The sequence below is a fragment of the Acanthochromis polyacanthus genome, chromosome 11 (assembly GCF_021347895.1).
Source record: "Acanthochromis polyacanthus isolate Apoly-LR-REF ecotype Palm Island chromosome 11, KAUST_Apoly_ChrSc, whole genome shotgun sequence".
In the NCBI taxonomy this organism is placed as follows: domain Eukaryota; kingdom Metazoa; phylum Chordata; class Actinopteri; family Pomacentridae; genus Acanthochromis; species Acanthochromis polyacanthus.
Genome location: NC_067123.1, coordinates 31187339 through 31212097, shown reverse-complemented (window position 1 = coordinate 31212097; position 24759 = coordinate 31187339). Strand labels below are relative to the sequence as shown.

The window sequence follows — 24759 nt, the reverse complement described above, 5'->3', positions numbered from 1 at the left end:
AAAAACCTTAATAAAAATACTGTTTAAAAAAAATTGTATTTTACGTGATACTACACAGGAGTCTACTCGCCCATTGCTCAGCTGTATGTTGAAATCAGAAATTATAGGATGTAAAATGTTCAAAATTGAGCTCCTTGGCAGTAATTTTAGTTTCTGTTTTTACCTCATCAGTGTTGTAAATGATCTGCAGACCAGAGCAGATCATCTCCACCAGGTACAGCAGAAACAGTGAAACAGCATCGATCTGTGGCAATGGCAGAGAGAAGGGGAAAGTGGATGAGATGTCATTAAAAAAAAACATATACACTGTGTGATATTCTCAAATTTGTCAATACAGCTGTCTTGACTGAGACATGAGCTTTATATTATATTAGCTATTAGGCTTTTGGCATTGGACTGTTCCCATCAATAGTGGTAGAGTTGCTGCCACAGAATAGATTAATACACACTACATGCTTAACAGCTTGACAGCTTTGATTATTTTTGAGTGTTTCTTTAGCCTTGTAGGTTCACTTAGATTTGTTTTTATCTCTAGTTCTCTTTGTGTATTGGCCACCCTTCACTAGAAATGCAGCCTCCATCAAAACGTTATGCACCACACTGATCTCCGTCAATAACATTGACAGAAGAATAAGCCATTTTAACAATACTGAGAAACAAAATCTGTCACAGAGAGACTGATTGGCTAATATATTCATAATGTTGCTCATTCATCTCTAGAAATGTTTGCTTCTCATAGAATTTCTTCCCCAAGCACAGCCAGAAAAATATTTTTTATTATTGGTATATCAAATATGTGACCAGTGGTATAATGCCAATGTAGCGTGGCAAGATTTTACCCTACAGCCTTTATATCATGAAGTAAAACCATCCTCCTTAGCCATATTGAGCTCCTAACCCTTGCAAAGACGATCATTCTATGTGGACATTTCATTGAAGTGAACAGCTGGTAATGCATACATATCCCAAACGAAGCACAGAAACATTCACAATTTGTATCTAATAAGTAATTCAAATGTCATTCTCTTTTTTTGAGGTTGCCCCACTTGTGTGCTTGCTGGCTGACCTGCAAGTGGTGGTAGTCACTGTTGGAGTAGACCTCATCACCAGTGTCAACATGGAACACAGAGTGCAGACACTTAGAGGGGCTGGGATCCTTTTTAAACTGCTCCACCTAGTATAGAGAGAGAGGGGGAAAGGATGACAGAGAAATCAAAGGTAAATTTGAGATGACATTCATTCCCTCATCAAAGGTACAGTATGCTACAAAAACAGCCTTGAACAATTCAAGAACACATGATTGAGAACCTTGTAAATGAGGTAAATGCATAGCAATGAACTTTCTTAATCTCTGTCATTTCTGTCACTCTGCAACTGCACTGTTTGCTAACTGAGGCTACCTTCTCTTCAACCTTTTCATATCCAAAATGTTTACATCTCAACTGACACTCAAATTCATTTTAATGTACACATACACACTACTGGCTTAAGCTCTGCCGGGACATACAACTCTCTGCAGATCTCAGAAAGGTGTGCAAAATGTACGAAGGCATGAAGAAGGCATTTGGTCCCAGTGCCATCAAGACCGCCCCACTCAAATCAGCTGCAGGCGATGTCATCAAGGATCACAGTAAACAGATGGAGAGATGGGCTGAGCACTAACAAGAGCTCTACTCAAGAGCAACCACTGTCTCGAACACGGCCCTTGAGAACACCCCTCTACTGTCCGTCATGGATGAGCTTGTCGCTCCACCCACCATCGAGGAGCTCAGCAAGGCGATAGACTCCATCTCAAACGGCAAGGCTCCAGGCAGTGACAACATCCTCTCTGAAATCGTCAAAACTGCAAAGGACAGCTCGCTCTTGAAACACCTCCACAAGCTCCTGCTGCAGTGCTGGGAGGAAGAGGCTGTGCCCCAAGACATGCGTGATGCCAAAATCATCACCCTCTACAAGAACAAGGGGGAGCGGAGCGATTGCAACAACTATCGTGGCATCTCACTCCTAAGCATAGTTGGCAAAGCCTTTGCCCATGTCGTCCTCAACAGACTACAACTACTTGCCGAACGTGTGCATCCAGAGGCGCAGTGTGGATTCAGAGAAACCAGGTCAACCATAGATACGGTCTTCTCTGTGAGGCAGCTGCAAGAGAAGTGCCGGGAGCAGAGACAACCCCTCTATTTGACCTCAAGAACGGTGTGAAGCAGGGTTGTGTCCTCGCTCCAACCCTTTATGGCATCTTTTTCTCCCTTCTCCTGTGCTACGCCTTCCGGAACTCTGAAGATGGCATCTTCCTCCACATCAGGAGCGACGGAGGCCCCTTTAACCTGGCACCCCTCAGAGCAAAGATCAAGGTGCGGAGCGTTCTCATCAGGGAGCTGCTCTTTGCTGATGATGATGCTGGTCTTGCTGCCCACACTGAGGAAGCGCTCCAGCATCTCATAAACTGCTTTGCTGGTGCCTGCTCTAAGTTTGGGTTCACCATCAGCCTTAAAAAACCGAGGTCATGGGCAAGGATGTCAGCAGTGCTCCAAGTATCAACATCAGCGACCACACCCTTGAGGTGGTGGTAAAAGTTCACCTACCTTGGGTCGATCATCTCCAGCAATCTCTCCCTAGATGCTGAACTGAATGCCCGTATCGGCAAGGCATCGACAGTGATGGCCCGTCTGGCGAAGTGAGTTTGGGACAACTCCATGCTTACCACTGTAGGCGACATCCAGCTTCAAGAGGCCCAAACATTCCACAGGAATATCACCTCACAGAGGAAAAACAAACTCTCTCCTCTCAGAAAGCTTAAACAAACAGACTAAGAGCCCAAAGTGGATTTTTATGGCTTCAGAGACATCTGCACCTTCCACCAAAAGCCTCGTAAAATTAATTTACGGGGACCTGTGACCTGGCAAGAAAACCCCTTTATGCAGACTCTCACATGTATTGTTGTATTTGTATGTTTTCTTGTATTCCTATCTTCACAGAAGACACTGAGACCCCTTGCAGGGAACTGGAGGGGACACAAACGTTTCACACCTTCCTAAATTTGCATCTAAAGGACTGTTTATTCCCTTTTGGTTCCTATCCTTTGATTAACTGAACTCATCTTCACAGGCGCCATGCTGTCCCCATCACTCTCGATCAGATACCGAGAGTCATAAATACCTAATGACCTTTCCGTCACCCCGGGAGGGCTGCAGAGAGACGCTCAGTTTGTCTGCTGCCCATAAGGACTCTCTTTCTAAAATCATGTTTCTAAAATGTATCTTGTGATTTTGAGGTTATCAAAGTTGAAGTAATAATTTGTTATACATGTTGGTCCAACTCTGACGTCTCTAGCATATTCCTGTCCTAAGATATTAATTCTGAAAGTTTATTGTCTTCCTGACCCATTTCTTCCACAGCTCAACATTGCCCCCTATTGACGTCGGAATGCCATGACATTATCAAGTAATTCACTGAAATTAATCTTCAAATTGTGTTTTATACAGGTCGAAAAGAGTTGAAAATTGTTTATTTACCACCTTATGTACACCATGTTGTCATATGTACACTGTGACCCACATAATCACTAGATCGAGTACACAAACCTATAATTAAACAAATAACTCACATATTTTTGAATAGCTAGCCTGTTTTATCGTGTTGTCAACCTTGATTGTGTTAAAAGTAGTTTCCTGGATTATGACAGAGTAAACAGATCGCTTTTTGCGCACTTTAGTATTTTTAATTCCCTATCTGATCAGCTCTCATCTCCTATCCGGAGCCCACAGGGAGGAGGGTCCCCAGGGTCCCAAACTCGCGCTTAAACTTCTAGTTCTCCGCCTCCTTTAGCCAAAAAGTATAAGCAGCTGCGGCAGGACCTGCAGATCCCATATCAGCCTCTACAGCCACGCCCGATGCTGAAGCTCCCTGACCGAAGACCCACGGCACAACCCCAATGATTTTTCGAGATCGATGGAGCCAACAACAACACATACACACATACAATACTCACAATAAGTTAGTGATATTATTATTTACATTAATGCTTTTCCTATTTGGTCTGAATTTTAATGAAATAAGTAATAGTTCCCTTTGATATTACTATTAATGAATGAGAAGAAGCACCATTTTCATTAGTGCAATATTTATTACTCCAACAATTTAGACAATAACAAAGATAGCCCGAAATAACCAATACTGACAAAATCAGTAGTGGGTGTTTCCACCATTTGCAGCAATGACAGCTTGACAGCGACGTCTCATGCTCCTAACTGGTCTCATGATGTTGTTCTGAGGCAATGCATTCCACTCCTCCACAAGTGCTACATGCAGTTCTGCCAGGTCACATGGGGGTGGGGTATGAGTATCCAGTTGCTGCTTCAGCTGGTTCCAGATGTGCTCTATGGGGTTCAGGTCAGGGGACATTGCTGGCCATACCATATGAGGCACTTCAACTTCCTGAAGTCAAGCTGTGACAAGTCTGGGATGATGTGGTGGAGCATTATCATCCATGAACAGAAAGTTGGGGGTGTGCTGGTGGAATTGAGGGATGTTGATGAGTTCTATGATGTCTCTGAGGTAAGAATGTCCAATGATTGAGCCACCTACAATCACCAAATCTGTTTTGCGCTTACTGGTTATGCCTGCCCAGATTGGACCTCCTCCACCAAAGCGAACCCTGGGGACCATGTTGACCTCGGCGTATCGCTCACTTTGTCTTCTCCAGCAATGCTAATGACCATCATTTCTGTGCAAAGTGACCCGACGCTCATCAGCAAACAGGACAGTAGACCACTGCTGAATCGTCCAGGTCACATGGTCTTGTGCCCACTGCAAATGGTCATGGCGGTGTCTTGGCATCAGTGGAGTCACCTGCAATGGTCGTGTGGCATTCAAGCCAAAGTGGTGGAGTCGGTTGCAAATGGTTTGTCTGGAAACCTTAGTACTCCTCACTTCTTGTAAACAGGCCTGCAGCCGTGTGGCAGTTGCATCACGGTGTCTGAGTGCATAGGTCCTTAATTACTGGTCATCATTGCAGTCCATCACTCTTGGGGTCTGTCACAAACACTGCCAGTAGTTCTGTGTCATGCTGCAAGTCTGCTGATGACACTTTGAGACACACCAAGTTCAGGAGCAACATCTGACTGCCTGCTACCGACTTAAAGGCGCACTATGGCCAGGTGGCGCTGCTCGTCCATTAAGTGATATTGTGTGTTCATGGCTGCTTGAATGATGAACTGGGAATGACTTACTGACAATACCAGCATTTTATACCCCAGAATGTTAAAATTGATGCCATATTGAAAATGGTTGTCTTTTTGTATTTTTTGGTATTGGCCCCAATATGTAAGGTGCACTGTACACAGTGAGACCATTATGTGGAAAACACAAAATGAGGTGTGTCTAGCACCCTAATCAAATTGCCTTTCTATCCCTAAAATCACTGAAGTGAAACAAACACTTTATGTATGAAATCCACTGAGGACCTCACAATATCCCTAACTTATTGTGAGTAGTGTATATGCATCTGTAGGACATGTTTTCTGAAGAAAATTTCCCAAATTCTGTCACCTATCAGAGCCAGTCAGTGTAGAAACAGAAGCAATCACATTTATGACATTTATGATGCCCCTTGAACTAGGTGTGCTTCTGTCAGGAAAATTAGTGAAATATTAACTTAAAATCATGATTATCCATCAAAATCACTTCATTCGACATCTATCCATCATCTATACACCACTTAATCCTAGTTAGGGTCACAGGGGGCTGGAGTCTAGGGACACACTGGACAGGTCACCAGTCTATCACAGGTCTACATATAGAGACAAACAAGCAGCCACGCCTATGGACAATTTAGAATCAACAATTAACCTCAGCATGTTTTTAGACTGCGGGAGGAAGCCAGAGAACCCAGAGAAAACCCACACATGCACAGGGAGAACATGTAAACTCCATGCAGAAACATCCCAGGCCAGGACACAAGTCATGGATCGTATAGCTGCAAGGCGACAGTGCTAACCACTGACCACTGTGCAGCCCCTTTACTCTACATCAGTACATCCAAAATCTATACACCGCTTAATCCTCAGTAGGGTCATGGGGGTGTTGTAGTCCATTCCACCTGACACTGACATTCACACCTACAGATAATTTAGAAGCATGAGTTAACTTCAGCATGCTTTTGGACTGTGGGAGGAAGCCGGAGTACCCGGAGAAAAACCACGCATGCACAGGGAGAACACGCAAACTCCATGCAGACAGATCTGAGAAAGCAGTGACGCAAACTGGGGATCTTCAGGCTACATGGTGAAAGTGCTAATGTGGGGAATATTCATTTCAACCTATCAATCAAACAATCATGTTTTAATTCTATCTTTAGTTATAATCCATTTAATCATACATCATCATTTGATCACATCATGTAACCAATCATATATCAGTGTGCTTGCAACTTGTATTAATCCTATAATCAAATATATTAAAGTGCTTATGAATGCATGTTTGAGGTCTAGCTCATAACCTGGAAAAAGTGTTGATCTAAGCAGGTTGTGCAGGTTTCAACGTCTAACTTAAAGGAAAGTGTGTTGTTGCACTTGACTAAAGGCTTGCGGTTACAACTGACCTTTCAAAGAGCTGAGGGGAAAACTCTTCCCCCTCGCTTCAAACTGACAAACTGAAATAAGAATAGCTTCGAGGATGGCAGTTTAGCGTGGACAGGTGACAGTTTTAAAATAAAAGTGAAGAACATCCGTTAAAACTATGCAATACCTGGAAGAAAGAGGGGGTCTGCGGTTACAGAGATGTGCAACTTGTCACGTACTCACAGAGGACAGAGACAGGGCAAAAGGTTCAAACAACAGCTAGATGTTTAAACAAGAATAAAAGTTAAAGTATTAAACCATAAAACAATATTGGGGAATTAAGATTAGAATATAATGTTCATAAGAAAAATACTTAAAAGAAAATGTAATCAACAATGTCTTAAATTAACAGTAAATTGGGGACAGGCATAGAAATCTTATATTAACCTATGAGGAACCTAGATTAAAATAGGGATAAAATCAGATTAGTCTGCCTTATACAAATAATTAAATTATTGATATTGTTGTACTATTATTAAATATAAAATTTAATAAGCTGAATTAATAAAACTCAAAGCTCAGCATAAATTGAGCAAGAAGCTCAGACCTGTTGTCTGCAGAGAGCTGAGTTGTAGTCTGTGCAAAGGTCACAGGAAGTCACACCTCAGGCAGACACATACACACACATGCAAAGTACTCTCAATACAGGGTGAAGACGGCTGTGGTTGGATGAAGACTGAAGACATCCGGCAGTGTGAACCAATCAGAAGACAACAGCTTCTTAGTTAAAAACTCATGTAATAGTTTAGAATTCGCTCTTTGTTGCGAACAGCTGCACGCAGAGGAATATTGTCTTAGTTTTAGTCAGTCTGATGTCAGCTAGAACAACAGAGTCTGCATGCATGCATTTCTGTACTATCCAATGCGTTTTTTACTAAATATTCTTAAATGAATATTTTGACTCTGAGTCATCCTTGTCTCCGAGTGTTTTTTCCTCATTAACAGTACCAAAGAATCCGCTCTGACACTAATCACCAAGCAACTGTGCAGCCCCCTTTATTCTACATGTCTCATTTAAATATTTGCCAAAAATGAACTATTTGCACTGAATTGTTCACAACCAAGAAGCCATGAATGGTTCAGGTGTGACCAACAATTCAAAGTTTTTTTCAGCTGAACTGCAGAAAACTTCAGTAAACTCAGAAGTTGTCATTTATTTAAATGCAAATCATCTTTTCATAATAAAATACTATTACAATAAAGTTGTCACTCCTGTGCTTCTCTTCAAGAAAGGTTCGGGACAAATTCTGCCTTTCACGTATTGCAATACACACATTTCCTTGAGAACTTGTTAGTAGCTGTGTTTCTGTCAGCTAAATTTGGAACTTCTTTTTAAAAATGTTTCAAAACATTAAAAAAAGCGACTTTTTCTTGTTTTCATTAAGTGTTTTGGATGACCAACTAGGCTGTGAAGTGCAGACAGAAGGTTTCATTTAGTAAATCTTAAGTTACACATGACTGAAATAGAGAGAGTAGAAAAACATAGAAACAAAACTGTGTGTTTGATGAAACATCAGATACCCTTAAAAAGAAGAAGAAAGAAACAAAACTTTGTCCACCTACAAGAGGAAAATGGGAAAGTTGTGATTGCTCTTGATATTATACGTGTTCAATGCTGTCTGGACACAAAGACAACAAAAGAAACAGCTGATCAGTCATTTAAGTTAAATGTTCACTACATTAGAACTTATTCTAAAAAGGAGTTTCCATGTCCCACAAAGCATATTAATTGATTTTCAAACATGTCAAACGACACTTGAAGTAAGCATAAATGTTTTTTTGCGAAATTTAGGAAGATTTTTTACTTTTATTTAGTTATGTGATGATCGGCGTACGTTTGTCTGTTGTCTGTTTGTTTGTGTGTTTGTCTGTTAGCAACATTACTCAAAAAAGGAAAACAGATTTGGATGAAATTTTGTGGGAAGGTCAGAAATGACAAGGACCAAGTGATTAGTTTTTGGCAGTGATGTGGCTTAAAGTCTGGATCTACGGATTTGTTCAAGACTTCTGTATCATTGCGAAATAGCGGCACGGTGTCACTGTAACTATGACAAGAAGTGAATGCTACATGATTGCGATCCTACTATAAATCGACCGCTGTGGACCTACTGGTACTTACCCATTGGACATGATACAAGGCACAATTGATTAAATTGTGGGGGTGTTTCTGAGTCCCATCAATTTCCGCTGCCTGCTACATATTTAGGTCATGCAATTCTGTATCCGTATATAACGTACACATGCATAACACACGCTCGTGCTCAGCACAAGGTCATTTTGTTTTTGGGCACATCTATATTAAATTGCCACATCCCCATTCTATGTTGCCGTGATTTCTGTCACAATTTTTTTCAAGATTTCAGCCATTGGAAATTATTTGACTAAGCAGGCTTGATGGAGTACTGCGCTCTCTGAGTGTTTTTCTTGTTGAATTTTGCCATTTTGCGTTGACCTTTTCTGATGTGTTGAAAATGCGCCTGGAAATACATTACAGAAACACTGTTGGATTTTTCATGGTCATAAGAATCATACTAATTTTTTAGTGATACCTCATCTGCCACTTACATTTCTTTTCACAGTTTTGTTTCAGCTACATCCCTCAAATCCTATTAAAGGCTGCTACTCAAATGGCGCTGCAATTCCTCTCATCAGCTTCACTTCAACCGTTGTTAAAAAATTTAATCTATCACATAAGTCTTTGCTTTTTTCAATTGTCTGCCTGCACCTTGACAAAATGTCACAACTGCTTAAGTTCTTTGCATATCACAACCATACAATTACAGTTCAGAAGCAGACTCCACATTTCTAGATATTTAAGCAATTTCAGTTTAAATCCATGTTCAATACAAGATTGCAAGAACCCGCAAGATTGCAAGAACCCACAACTGCTGCAAGAGATGTACATTATCTGTTGTTTCTCAGATAAAATTAAGTGAACAGTCAACCTGTCTGTCTGATGAACAATACCCCAAGCAGATTTTCAACAGCATATTCTGCTCTGAGGCAGATAAGGGTCAGATTTTGGGCAACCAAACAATGAGATGGTTTATAACAAACCCTGTTCAACATTTTAATAGTGTTTTCTGCTCAGTTTGTTGGTGGCTTTGTGTGTGTTTGTTCCATCAACTCTACACACCAAATCACAGCTAGAACGCCAGCCCTGTCACACAGTTATAAATAATTGGCCCTATGTCCCATTTTTACCTCGTTTGTTTCTCTTTTCTCCACTTCTCTCCTGGCCCTTCCCATCATCAAGCCCCCTCTTGCTGTCTCCAGTTTTTCTTTCTACCTCCTATCTTCCCTCTCTCCCCACATCTAACCCTACCCTTCCAGTACATTCTATTATCTACTTTGTTTTTTCTTTATTCTCCCTCTTGCTCTTTGTGTCTTTATCTCATTTCTCAGACTCTCCCGTTCTCCTTTTGTTCTTTGGTTTGGTACACTACCTCTTCCCACCTTTTTCTCTATGTCTCTTTCCCTACATATGCAGATCAAAGTGGAGACCTTATGTCCTATTTTAACTGAAATTGTCCCACTTCCTGCCATCCCATTGTGGCCAATATATGCATCCATGCAGAGAGAGAGCGAAAAAGAGCTACCACTATCAGTGGCTAAAAATAGGTACTTCTGTTTATGTTTCCATAAAACCTACTCTTCTGTAAATGTCTTTCTGATTCATGCTCAACCAGAGCCACAGTGTCAAGTTGCTCTACTCTGGTGACATTTGGAGAGACCCCAGATCTTGGTTATTGTTTCAAGTGCTGCAGTGCAACAATATGAACTTAAAATTAGCAAACTACTTCAATGTCTCCTGTTTCAAAAGTCGACTTCCATGCATTTATTTTACATATGTAGTGGCACAAAAGTCTTGCATCTCATCAAGCCAGTTACCAGATCATTCTTTCTATTTTTTTTCATGCGCAGCAGGAATATTTAATTTTCCTCATGATAAAGGGATACAAACAGTCTCCAGCCAGTTCAGCAATAGTTCAGCTAGTAGGTAGTCCAAAATAAGATAATAACACACACATTTATGCTTAAATCTGCAATCTGTCACTTTAAACCTGCATTAACTCATATTTTTGTTTTCTTCAAGGCAATCTGACAAGCAGTAAACACAACACTGATGCATTAGTGGCTCATTAAGACTTCAAGCAGCTATAGACCATAATTAGCTGAATGTAGATAAAATGTACTAGTATAGTAAAATTACAGACCACAAAACTGAAAAAAAAATCTTTAAATGTGCTGTTGAAAGGAGGGATTAGGGCTTATTTAGGGATTAGTTACTACAAGGGACACCTTTAACATTACACGTCTGTGCAGTAATCTGGTCCATTGCTAATGAAAAAAAACTGATTAAAGAAGCTTTAAGACACAGGTTTCGAGTCTAAGATTTAAATTACACTGAAATAATAAAGATGGACAGTGCACAGCCAGTGCAAAATAGTTAGAATAACTGTCAACAGGGGTATACTGGAAGAATTACCATATTGAAGAAGGGCGGGCAAGCATTGAGTATCATATTTGAGGTCTAGGTGTTTGTGCATTCAGAACACACCTGTCAAAGACAAAAACCAGGTCTTGTGTGATATAATTGAGCTAACAACTTTAAGTGAACCATATGGAGCCTTGATGTTTCTTTCTGCTTTATATGGCAACTCCAACAAGCCCTCAAACTCGTACAACCACACCGGTCGTATGTAACGTGCCCCTGAATACGACCCATGAGAGCGTATTTAGGTTAGCGCCCCTACGGGAGACAGGAAGGCATTACGGGATTTAATTTGCTTTTCCCTCACTTTCGCAAGACGGGTTTAGGGTTATGGTTATGGTTAGGGTTAGTGTTAGGTCAAAGTTTGTTCATGGTGACGTTTCAGCTGAGACACCAGAGTGTCGATATTTACTCAACCGCTAGAGGTCGCTTAACGTCAAAATGTAACACTCTGTCGTAATAAGGGCGTGTACAGATGACCTATATGGTCGTTTTTTCAATGAGGACAGTCTCTGCAACTCTGTTGTCAAAAAGTTATTACTCCGCCAGTTATGTAACGACTGTCATATGTTTGTCTGTATGTTAACAGCATTACTCAAAAACTGAAAAATGAATTTGGATAAAATTTTCTGGGAAGGTCAGAAATGACACAAGGACCTACTGATTAGACTCTGACAGTGATGTGGCTTATAGTCTGATTCCATGGATTTGTTGAAGATTTCCGTAACATTGCGGGATAAAGGCATGGCGTCACTGTAACTATGACAACAGGTGAACACTACATCAGCTGTCTGCCGACCATCACATGATTACGATCCTACTACAAATCGACCGCAAACTCATTGGGATGTATTTGTCAGAAATCATACAAGGAATGATTGATTAAATTGCAAGGGTGTTTCTGAGTCCCATCAGTTCCTGCCGACTGCTACATATTTAGGTCATGATTTGGTATCCATGTACACATGTATAACACATGCCTGTGTTCAGCGTAAGGTCATTTTGTTTGTAAGTAGATTCATATTAAATGGCCACATTCTATGTTGCCGTGATTTCTGCCACAATTTTTTTCAAGATTTCAGTTGAAATCTCTTATTTTTATTTTTCTTCTTATTTTTATTTTTATTTTAATGTAAAGCACTTTGTGTTTTTTATATCTGTGAAAAGTGCTATATAAATAAACTTTACTTACTTACTTACTTGTCGGAAATGACACAACGACTGAGCAGCCTTGGTGGAATACTGCACTCTCGAGAGCTTTTCTTATGTTCATATGTAACTTATTTGCATTTGAAAACACGTGTTTTATTGTTGTTGTTGTTGTTTTTATATCATAATGCAGCATGGATAGCACTTTAATTAGCAAAACAGAAACATTTGTACAGAATGCTTAACAAATATTCTACTAAAGTTATCTGCAAAATGTTCTTTGACAATGTACAGTGTATTTTTTGGAAAGCATGTTTTTTCTGATTATGTCTAAGCAGTGCAGAGCTCTTGGAAAGCTCACATGACTTAAAGGATGAGACAAGACCTAAGGGGCAAAGTCACAATCATTTGACCCAAGTCTTTTAGTAGTCTACCTATGATAAGTGGGGTGCAAGATGCTACATGACTTCACAATTTACAGAGTCAAAGACTTACATAACTTTGCACTCTGTATACACACGTGGACTAAATTGTTGGTACCCCTCAGTTAAAGAAGGAAAAACCCACAATTCTCACTGAAATCACTTGAAACTCACAAAAGTAACAATAAATAAAAAATTATTGAAAATTAAATAATCAAAATCAGCCATCACTTTTGAATTGTTGATTAACATAATTATTTAAAAAAACAAACTAATGAAATAGGGCTGGACAAAAATGATGGTACCCATAACTTAATATTTTGTTGCACAACCTTTTGAGGCAATCACTGCAATTAAACGATTTCTGTATTTGTCAATGAGCGTTCTGCAGCTGTCAACAGGTATTTTGGCCCACTCCTCATGAGCAAACAGCTCCAGTTGTCTCAGGTTTGATGGGTGTCTTCTCCAAATGGCATGTTTCAGCTCCTTCCACATATGTTCAATGGGATTCAGATCTGGGCTCATAGAAGGCCACTTTAGAATAGTCCAACGCTTTTCTCTCAGCCATTCTTGGGTGTTTTTGGCTGTGTGTTTTGGATCGTTGTCCTGTTGGAAGACCCATGACCTGCGACTGAGATCAAGCTTTCTGACACGAGGCAGCACATTTCTCTCCAGAATGCCTTGATAGTCTTCAGATTTCATCGTACCTTGCACACTTTCAAGACACCCTGTGCCAGATGCAGCAAAGCAGCCCCAAAACATTACTGAGCCTCCTCCATGTTTCACCGTAGGGACAGTGTTCTTTTCTTCGTATGCTTGGTTTTTGAGTCTATGAACATAGAGTTGATGTGCCTTACCAAAAAGCTCCAGTTTGGTCTCATCTATCCAAAGGACATTCTCCCAGAAGCTTTGTGGCTTGTCAACATGCATTTTTGCAAATTCCAGTCTGGCTTTTTTATGAGTTTTTTTCAGCAGTGGTGTCCTCCTTGGTCGTCTCCCATGAAGTCCACTTTGGCTCAAACAACGACGAATGGTGCGATCTGACACTGATGTACCTTGGCCTTGGAGTTCACCTTTAATTTCTTTGGAGGTTGCTCTGGGCTCTTTGGATACAATTCGAACGATCCGTCTCTTCAATTTGTCATCAATTTTCCTCTTGCGGCCACGTCCAGGGAGGTTGGCTACTGTCCCGTGGGTCTTGAACTTCTGAATAATATGAGCCACTGTTGTCACAGGAACTTCAAGCTGTTTAGAGATGGTCTTATAGCCTTTACCTTTAAGATGTTTGTCTATAATTTTTTTTCGGATGTCCTGGGACAATTCTCTCCTTCGCTTTCTGTTGTCCATGTTCAGTGTGGTACACACCTTTTCACCAAACAGCAGGGTGACTACTTGTCTCCCTTTAAATAGGCAGACTGACTGATTATGAGTTTGGAAACACCTGTGATGTCAATTAAATGACACACCTGAGTTAATCATGTCACTCTGGTCAAATAGTTTTCAATCTTTTATAGAGGTACCATCATTTTTGTCCAGGCCTGTTTCATTAGTTTGTTTTTTTAAATAATTATGTTAATCAACAATTCAAAAGTAATGGCTGTTTTTGGTTATTTAATTTTCAATAATTTTTTATTTATTGTTACTTTTGTGAGTTTCAAGTGATTTCAGTGAGAATTGTGGGTTTTTCCTTCTTTAACTGAGGGGTACCAACAATTTTGTCCACGTGTGTATATGTAGTTGAGTTTTCCAGATGCAAATTAACTATAACTCACTAATTAAGTTAATTCCCTATCATGGCTAAAAGTCAAAACTTTGCACTTGAGAAACCTGTAATTCTGAGGGAAAATACTTTGGTTTCTTGTACACAGTACTACAAGCAGAAAATGGGGCCCAGTTGCTGTATCTGCTTCATGATATTTGCCCAGCAGTGGCCCCGTGTCACATCTTCAATAAAAATGCCGTGTACTCTGTAAGTGTTGGAGACAGGGCCGCAACGAATACTGCTGCTGTGTGTAATTAGCTGTGTTAGGGCAGCTTTGTAATTAAGACACAGAAAAGCTCTCCCGTTAATTAGGTCGTCAATGTCAAGACGAGCTGAAACAGAGTGGCGTTTCAAAGGTACACACTGCATACATGCAAAGTGACACAACAGACTGCTCTTTTAAAAGACTTTGCACATTAGGAATAAAATCCAGATCCCGGTTCTGCTTTGGGTGCATAAACCAGTGTGTTGCTGTTCTTCATTTACAGCCTACACATTCATCAGGTTTCCTGTAGATGTGGTATGAAATTTTCACCCCTTAGAGAAAAAGCCTTTGGCAATTAACATATTGCAGGACATTAAGGCAGTAGGACTAAAGCCACCAGCTCCTATTGCCATTTGTTGTGACATGAAAGAGGAACCAGATGTGTCCAGTGCTCCAGCTCTGAGAGGCTTTGATGAGTAAAATACACCTTTGATCTGTAATACAGTGTGCAATTGCAAGGTGCTTTTATGCAAGCATGCAACATTACAGCAGAAGCTGAATCACTGCAGATTAAAAACTCACTTTATCAGCCTGTCTCATGTAGCAGTAGAGGATCCCTCTCATGCACTTGATGGCAGAATGCTCCAATTCATGGGTCCGCCCCATATCATCATCAATACGTCTGGAGAGCAGAGAGAGGAGGAAGAACACATGAGGACAGACAGTGAAGAGATGTGCAACTCTTTAAAAAGATGACTATTACTATTAGTTTTGGTGATTATTTCTACTGATTACACACTGTTGTTCAAAGGTTTGGGGTCACTTAGAAATGTCCTTATTTTTGAAAGAAAAGATAACATGAAATTAATCAGAAATTCAATCCAGACACTGTTAATGTGGTAAATGAATACTTTAGCTGGAAACGGCTGATTTTTCATGGAATATTTACATAGGGGTACAGAGGCCCATTTCCAGCAACCACAACTCTTGTGTTCTGATGGTACATTGAGTTGGCAAATCATGTTGGCAGGCTAATTGATGAGTAGAAAACCCTTGTGCAGTTATTTTAGCATATGAAAAAATGTGTGAGTTTTCATGGAAAACATGAAATAGTCTGGGTGACGTCAAATTTTTGAACAGTGCTGTATGTTCGAAACAAATTATGTTCCCAGTCCCATCTGAAGTCTTTACTGATATTTCTGTGTTGCCATAGTGTTGTATTTGGTTTTAGCAAACACCCTGCTGAAGTCCTTGTTTTACAGTATTATTTATAAGAATGATGGCCAAAAAATTAACCACAAATATTTTGGTTTAGGTTTAAACAAACCATAACCACCTTTTAACCTTCTGAGCCCCAAAACTGCATAAAGAACTTGCCCAAATTACATAATTTATCTGACCCATATTCTGAAAATTTTAATTGTAAAATTTATCATTATACATGAACCTTTCATGTGTTTTTCTGTTTGCAAATGTATCCAAATATAAGCTTAAAATCATCATATTTAATCAAAATTCCTTTATTCTCTATGTCTTGTTTAAAACATTTGCAAAAAGTTTGCTCTAAACAGATTCTGTAAATAAAACAAAGATTCTACACTTGTCTGTGCAACTAAGATGCTATCAGTGACTTAGACGTGACCAACAGTCACATGACAAAAATTCAGGGAGTTTTTGGCTGTAGGGTGTATAAAACCATATGTAGTATTATACATATAGTATCTATAGCCACCAGTTTATCCAGTGTTAGTAACATCTATGTGCACTTGGAAAATTGCTGTATGTGTTAATTTTTGATGTATATTAATTTTTACAAACTAAATAACCTCCAAAAATGTTTGTGATTGAAGACATTATAACATTGTTGTATAGGCACCACTGAACTGAAGGGATTCTTCACCGGTTTGATTAATTCATACCCCTCAGTGTTGTTACCTGCATTGTTGGTGATCTAAATTAAAAGCAAAAATCCTTCATAATAAAATTACTTATGGAACAACAACTGTGCTTTAACCATGATTTAATGTATAGTTTTAAGGCATTATTGTTAGTAAAATACCACTCAAAAGTCAATCATTTATGGTTTCAATGACCACATTAGGAGTCAGCATATTTTTTGTGAGGCTGGCGGATCTCATTTGGAAATGACAAAGGTCATGCTAATAATGACTTTGGCTATTGACAGAACAAAGCCAAGCCACTGAGGTCAAACTTGTTTAAATTTCCATGGTACTGTCTTTTAGATGTGACACTGAACATCAAAACTGATTGCAGGCAGAAGATACAGCAGGGAATTTTCCATCAACCAACATCAGATTTCAAAGCAGCTTTAATGGGCATTCATTAACATACTAAAAGTATCTAATGCTGTAATATGCATGAGGTGATCCAACACTGACCAGGGGCTACAGAGACATACTCAGCTCTTAATCAGAATAACACAGAGGGAGCCAAAAAAGGCTAAACAACCACGAGAAAACAAAGGAGTACTGTTGCAGTGGATGCTCTTCTCTGACTTGCAACCCACTGATATAAAAAGAAATAAATGTAACAAATTAAATTAAATTAAATAATGACATGTGACCTGGCAAGGCAGGAGATAAAAGTTATCATGTCTACTTAGACAAGGAGTTTGTGGCAAATTTAACTGCCAGTTGAGCCACACACTCTGTCACACACACCCTAACACACATACAGCAGCTGGGCATGAAGTAAATAATGGCGCTAGCCAAGCCTGTCAGATGAGAATCATCTTAATTAAATCCTAGTGACAATTGTAATAGGAGGCAGCCATGACTGATGACTGGGATCTGCCGCTGGTCACATCACCGCAGTACACTCTATTTTTACCCTTCTCTCTCCCTCTGTCTTCCCCCTCCATCTAATTTCCTCACTTAGTCTTTTCCTCCATCTTATTTCTTCATCTCTCTCTCTCTTTTCATTCACTTCACTTATCTTCTCTTTCACTTTCTTTCTTTCTCTATCCTCCCTTCACAATTCTGTCCTTCCTCTCTCTCTCTTTGCATCTTTCTCTTCAGCCTTCTCCCTCTATCCATCCTATTACAGGCTCATTTCGTGGAAGTGCTCTTTTGCCTGGAGACTAATCAGTGAGGAATGCAGGCATCAACAGTGGGGGCAGTTGATAAAGGAGTATGGGAGCCAAGGCAGATTAAAAGGCAAAGCCTTTAAATGACAAAGGCAGACTAAAGATCGGGGTAAGTAAGCATGAAACAGAAAAGAGTGGAAGAAAACCAAAAGTCAAAGAGGTAGGATACAAAGCACAGAAAGCTATGAAACTTAACTGCAAACCAATGTGTCTGGGTATTTTGGTCTGTTCTGCACAAAATGCTATAAACACATTATAAGTTACCTGTCGTTCCATTTTAGGGTTTCTTTTAAATCATTTTTGCTTTGATGATGGAAGAAACCTAAAACATTGTAGTTTTACTGCACACCTGCGTTTTCAAACAGTCCCTCTGAAAATGTATGTGACAAAAATACAATTTGTACCAGCAGCTGGTGCATGCATCATCAAAAGAAACTGTCTTTTATAGCTCAGTCACATATTATACAGGTATGTTTATGATTAACTCTTAATTAATTGTTGTTAACAATTTACCTATTACATTACACGATAAGGAAAAAGGCAAGGGTGATGCATGTAAGAAACTATATTGTACATTTGTTGTAGTACTTGGTTGCACCACCAGGAGGGACCTCTTACTATATAATAACATGTAGGGCTGCTGCTTATTTGTTGTGTTGAATATCAGCCTGAGGAGGCAGTTACTCAGACTACAGACAGTTTCATGTGAGCAAGCAAAGAACATTATGTGGGTTCAGCTAGCAACAAGCCCCATGACAAAGACATCTGTGGTGGCTAGCGGATTACAGCTAAAGACTACAAATTGAAGATAAGCTGTAGTTTACCAGGACATCAGTAAAATAATTGAGTAGATACACATGCATGTGATTAAAAATGGCTTAATCACCATGTAGAAAAATGTACTCTGTCCTTGATTTGTTTCAGTGATTATTCAGTTGGTTGCTTGGTAATGCTACTGACAATTGGTCACGAAAACTGTCACATAAATAGAAAATCATATAACTACTCTTCAGACCATTAGGGTTAAATCTTTATTTTTACTCTACTTTAACTGCTAACCAAGAATTTAGAATGTAAGTTAGAGGTTTCATAAAACAATACCACAAGCAATCTATATGAACAATAACTGCACTTGTTTCGTGTTAAAGTGCTGATGTTTTAGATGAGTTATTTGTCATCATAAATTGAGAGCATGACATCATAATTGAGAGCTGTTCTAAATAAAGTAGCAGCTTCTGTTTTGAACTGAACATAAGAAAGCAGAGGGGCTGTTCCTTTCTTAAACAATGTGATTTATTGTCTTCTTCCAAACCACTAAATGAGGTATTCGGCAGTAAATTGTACAAACTGACGAACCTTTTGCAGTTTTTTCGTAACACAGCCTACAGGCTAAGAGCACAACTAATCTATGAGGGAAAAAGAGGTTGATATGTAGCTCACAGTCACAGCCAAAACAATGAGCAGTAAATATTCCATTAAAAAAAAAAATAGAACATCATAAGTGTACAATAAGTGTGCATGATAGTTCAAGACAGTCAAGACTACTGCAGCTGAGCCATGTGAGTTTCACAGTGGAAATGCCAAAAGTGTATGTTCCTTGAATGGCCACTTCAGGCTGGTAACAGCAGTTATTTCACGACCAACTCGAGGCTAATTTGTATTACTCATATTGCCATGGTATCATTCCTGCTCCTTGTTCCTGGCGTTTGCTTTCCCTGTTTTGCCCCCTCCTGGTTGTCTGTTTGTTTGTCCCTGTTTGCCCTCTCTCTTTGTTTGTATTCAGGCCTGGACACCTGTTCCTCTTTTCAGGAAATCCTTCCACTAATAGTGATTAGTGGAAGGATTTCTTTTGATGATGCATGCGCCAGCTGCTGGTACAAATTGTATTTTTGTCACATACATTTTCAGAGGGGCTGCTGTAGTTCTTAAACCCTGGCTCATCACTCCACTCTTCGCCAGATTATTCTAGCCACTCCCATGCTACTATCATTAGCCCAAATTCTCCTAGTAGTGTAATGTCTTTGTGCCAGGTCTCGGCGGTCTCGGCCATCTCCAGTCATCTCCTAACCAGCTCACCCCACTTGCCATGCTTCAGTGTCCAATGCCAGTCCCACGGCCACTATTCACCTGCAATAGCTCTCCATCGCCGCATTCCCTCCCCTGGTTTCCTTCTTCTTTACAAAGACTGTTCCACAATAAAGCTTTTAAGCTGTGCAGCTGACTCTGCATTGTGGTCCAGACAGGCCATACACACAACACAAGTTAGAAGCCCTTTTGCTCTTCATTGAATTTGGGGAAGCAACGGAAATTCCACCTTATCCAAGACAGTGTTGTGTTCTCACACCCATCAGTCTTCATCTTAGTAGCTTAATAGACTAGCATAGTATAATACTATATAAGTATAATCAGCTTCCAAGCTTTTGAAATTCAGTTTTTGCTATTTTTTATGGTGTTCAAATTGATAAAATTGATTTCTGCTCATCAATCTACACTCACTAATCCATAACGGTAAAGTGAAAACTCATTTTTAAAAATTTTTGCTAAGATGGACTAACAGCATCTCTGGAGAATTATCCTCAAAATGGATTGGATTTAATGGATAATGGATGGATTCATATCAAGGTATAAAATAGAAACTAGGCAGTGAAAAAGTCTCCATTCACTTGAAATAATCTCCCCTCAGGATGAACACATCACTGGTAAAGTTTGGTTCAGTTTTGTGTACATGAAACAAATATGTCATGGTTTATTGTGTGTTGTGTATGTGTGTGCATGTACAGTAGTATACTGACCGGTATGCCAGTGCCAGAGCCCAGGCACCAGCAGCACAGTACAAGGAGTCCCGGACCTTGGCCTCCTTACAGGTGGAGCATATTTTGACAGGGAAAAGGCCAGTGGTGGGACTCTGGTAGTTTAGAATAGTCATCTTAACTAGAGAGAGAAGGAGACAGAAAGTCAGAGAAAGTGGAAGTGGTGACTCAACAGTTCTTGCTAAAATGGCAATGTTGTTACTATCTCTTCACAGCCGCTATGGTTGAAACACCAGCAATGAAACATGCAGAGAAGCCAGCCAGTGCTGTTCCATCAGCCTATTCCAAAACTGAACAAAGGCTCTGAAATAACAGTTTTTTCAGCTACCGGAGCTTAATGCACATGTTCTTACAACAATCCCTAACAAGTTCAAGAGGCTGACACTGAAGTCGGCATTCTCTATCAAATGTAGAGCATACATGTTTTTATGTGTCCTTACTGATTGAAGAATTATACTGGGCTTTCCAGGGTAGGGGCTTCAAATATGGCATTTTGTTAAAGTTCATGGCTCAACTGAAAGCAGTGACAGGAGGTGCACTCCTGCAGCCAACACTGCACGAACCAGTCATTGAAAATATCTGATCTGAGACAAAAATCCAAACACAATAAAATCACGCAAGAAAACAAAGCAAAACATGAAAACATCCCATATCAAACCATACCAGATCAATCACACAATCAGAAGAAAAAGTGAGACGCACCGACCAGGCAAGTGGAACGCACCCAAAAGACAGGACAATTGATTTGTAGAAGATGATATAGATTTCTTATATTATTCACTGCTAGATAGACAGACGGACAGAAAGACATAAATGTGGAATACAACAGATGTGATGCATAATGTAAAAGCAAATCTGTCAGTGTTTGATGGTCTCATATTCTAAAAGGGAAGTTGAGGTCTCTCAGGGTGAGCTAACCCCAAATTGCTTGACACAGACATATTGCATGACCTTATTTTGTCTGTTGCAACTTCTACACAGAGGAAATGCACTTTCTAAAACAGTAACACTCCCACAACACTGACATTAGTCTCTACCCGATGCATTTTTGATCCTGTTGTTAGATGTTGTCGAGCTGTTTAATCCTGTTTTGCTGTGTCAGCTGGACACAGACGTTCTGCTAGAGTGACACATTCAGTGATGGACTACCATCTTGTACTTTCTCTACTTAAGTTGAAACTATTGAAACCCTAGGGTTTATTATTATTCTCTGTTTGGCGGCTTTTAGAATTGTACTTTTGAGATGTGCTGGAAAAAGCATGAAACTTTTCACACATATCAGGCCCGGCGAAAAATTTGATATTTTAGATGACTTTGCCACATGTGTGCCAAAATGGCTCCACAACGCCCCCTGCAAAGTTGCAAAATGTGGACATTAACCCAATTGGCAGGACATTTCATCTACAACTATAAAATTTGCATGTATATGCATCACATAAGGACACACAAAAAAGTCAATCACAGCCATACGCTAAACCCAACAGGAAGTCAGCCATCTTGAAATAACCATGAAATCTGTTTAAGATAAATTCTTTATCTGGGTAAGTTCGAGAGGCCTCAAATTTTGGCAGTATATACAACAAGCCTTCATGATGAAAAGTTGTCAAAATGTTCTGCAAAAGTCAAAGGGCATGGCCGTGGCAGCCCTCAAAAATACTGATCCTTCACCATGAAACAGGAAGTGCTGCTTAACTCTCCTGTACATGTTCCAATCTGCCTGAAATTTTATGTGTATAAACATCGTCCTACCCTGACAACATCCACATGGTAATATACATTCACAGTCATATCGCCACCTTGTGGTATCAGGAAATACCCATTATTTACACATCTTTCTGGAGATTGGTCAGCTCATTCTTCATACCTTGATGATGCCACAGTCTGAAGATTTTGATTACTCATAAAACGCTGTTGTTGTGGCAATGCATCGTTGCCATGACAAACAAAGTACTTTTTGACAGGTTAAAAATGCTCAAAAGGTCGCCAAAATAACCACACATATCTGGACTGGTGAAACATTTGATGTTTTAGGGGAATTGCACTTGTGTGTGGCAAAAATGGCTCTATAGTGCCACCTGGAAATTTTCAGGTATTACAGAAATTATGGCCAGTACGTGTCACCTACAGCTATGAAATTTGGTGATGTAACTCATCAAGATGCAAAAAAATGCAATTGACATCCATGCACAAAACACAACAGGATGTTGTATAACTAGCCTGTACATGCTCCAATCTGCCCGAAATGATCAGAGTCCGGCCCTGATGACATTCACAGACAAGATGTGCAAAGATTTACCTGACAACCATACCCAAGGAACAACAGAAAATTTGCCATTTTGAATTATGTGTCATATTTTGGATGATTTTGGAGCAATTTTTGCACTTTTTAAAAAGCTATGAGCTCACATAGGGTAATCCCATCAAACCTGAAATGTGGCCAGGATGTCCGCCAGGCAAGGGTTATCAAAAGTTATCAAAATGCCCGGCAAAAGTCTGAAGGCATGGAAATGGCACCTGGCAGAGGTTCAACAATTTGCCATGACACAGGAAATGCAGCCTTACTGGCCTGTCCATGCTCCAATCAGCTTCAAACTTTACATGTTTGATCACAGTCCAGCCCTCATCACATCCATGTGCTGAAATACAGTCACAATCATAGCGCCATCTGGTGGATGGGCAGAAAGTGCTCTATAACTAGCCTGTAAGTGCTCCAATCTCCAAGCTTCTCCTCAGCTGAGCTTAATTAGCAGGATCAGGGGCTGGCACATGAGGAGTGTGACAGTACCCCCCTCTCAAGGTGCGCCTCCTGGCGCACCCAGGACCGATCGGGGTACCTGCGGGAACCGGCAGGAGGCACGACGGGACCCGTCTAGAGGCCGGGCTGGAAACCGGCAGGAGGCACGACGGGACCCGTCTGGAGGCCGGGCTGGGAACCGGCAGGAGGCACGACGGGACCCGTCTGGAGGCCGGGCTGGGAACCGGCAGGAGGCACGACGGGGACCTTCCTCCGGGGGTCGGGCCGGTGGCCGGGCTGTAAACCGGCGACGAGGGAACCCCTCCGGGGGTCGGGCCGGTGGCCGGGCTGGAAACCGGCAGCAGAATCGGTGGGACCCCTCCGGGGGCCGGGCTGGGAACCGGCAGCAGAATCGGCAGGACCCCTCCGGGGGCCGGGCTGGGAACCGGCCGCAGAATTGGTGGGACCCCTCCGGGGGCGGAACTGGAACCGGGGACTGGACTAGGCATGAACTGGACTGGACAGTTAGCTGAACTGGACTGGACTGGACTGAATAACCAACAGGACAGGACAGGACGGGAACAACTAACTGTACTGGACTGGACTGGACTGAAACTGAACTAAACTTGAGTCTAACAGGAAGGACTGGAGGGTCAGGAGGGACAGGAAGGACTGACTGGACAGGAGGGACAGACTGGACAGGAGGGACAGGAGGGACAGACTGGACAGGAGGGACAGACTGGACAGGAGGGACTGACTGAACCAGAGGGACAGGAGGGACTGACTGAACCAGAGGGACATGAGAGACTGACTGAACCAGAGGGACATGAGAGACTGACTGAACCAGAGGGACATGAGAGACTGACTGAACCAGAGGGACAAGAGAGACTGACTGAACCAGAGGGACTGACTGAACCGGAGGGACTGACTGAACCGGAGGGACAGGCTGGACTGGAGGGCCGATGGCCGCCACAGAGACAGAAGGCGGGCCGATGGCCGCCACAGAGACAGAAGGCGGGCCGATGGCCGCCACAGAGACAGAAGGCGGGCCGATGGCCGCCACAGAGACAGAAGGCGGGCCGATGGCCGCCACAGAGGCAGAAGGCGGGGCTATGACACAGGGCCTCTCCTCAACCAGGAGAGAAACGACTCGGGGCCTCTCCTCAGCAGAGAGTAAGGCAGCATGGGGCTTCTTCTTGGCCGGGAGTGAGGCGGTGTCGACCTGCCTGGGAATCTTGGCAGCGTCGACCAGCTCAAAAGGAGAGGTAGCATCTGGCTCCTCCAGCTCAGTGGGCGAGGTGCAAAACTCCTCCAGCTCCGCTGGAGAGGTGGCGCAGAGCTCCTCAGGGACGGGAGCCTGGGGGCTTCGTCTCTTTCTATGGCCGCGCCTACGGCGACCAATTTTCAAGGCGGCAGGCTCCACGGTTAGCGGGGACCCAGGAACGGGGAAACTATC

General features: G+C 41.3%; 1 protein-coding gene across 2 annotated transcripts in view; it reads right to left on the bottom strand.

The window, feature by feature from the left end:
• The window catches only part of phkb (phosphorylase kinase, beta), a 348185-nt gene that overhangs the window by 259183 nt on the left and 64243 nt on the right, over positions 1 to 24759 (bottom strand). For both annotated transcript variants that reach the window (XM_051955810.1, XM_051955811.1), the window contains 4 exons: positions 20552 to 20690; positions 15236 to 15335; positions 1067 to 1174; positions 164 to 244 (listed from right to left, as the gene is read on the bottom strand). In XM_051955810.1, the coding sequence (XP_051811770.1) occupies positions 164 to 244; positions 1067 to 1174; positions 15236 to 15335; positions 20552 to 20690 (428 nt within the window). The remainder of the gene's footprint in view (positions 1 to 163; positions 245 to 1066; positions 1175 to 15235; positions 15336 to 20551; positions 20691 to 24759) is intronic.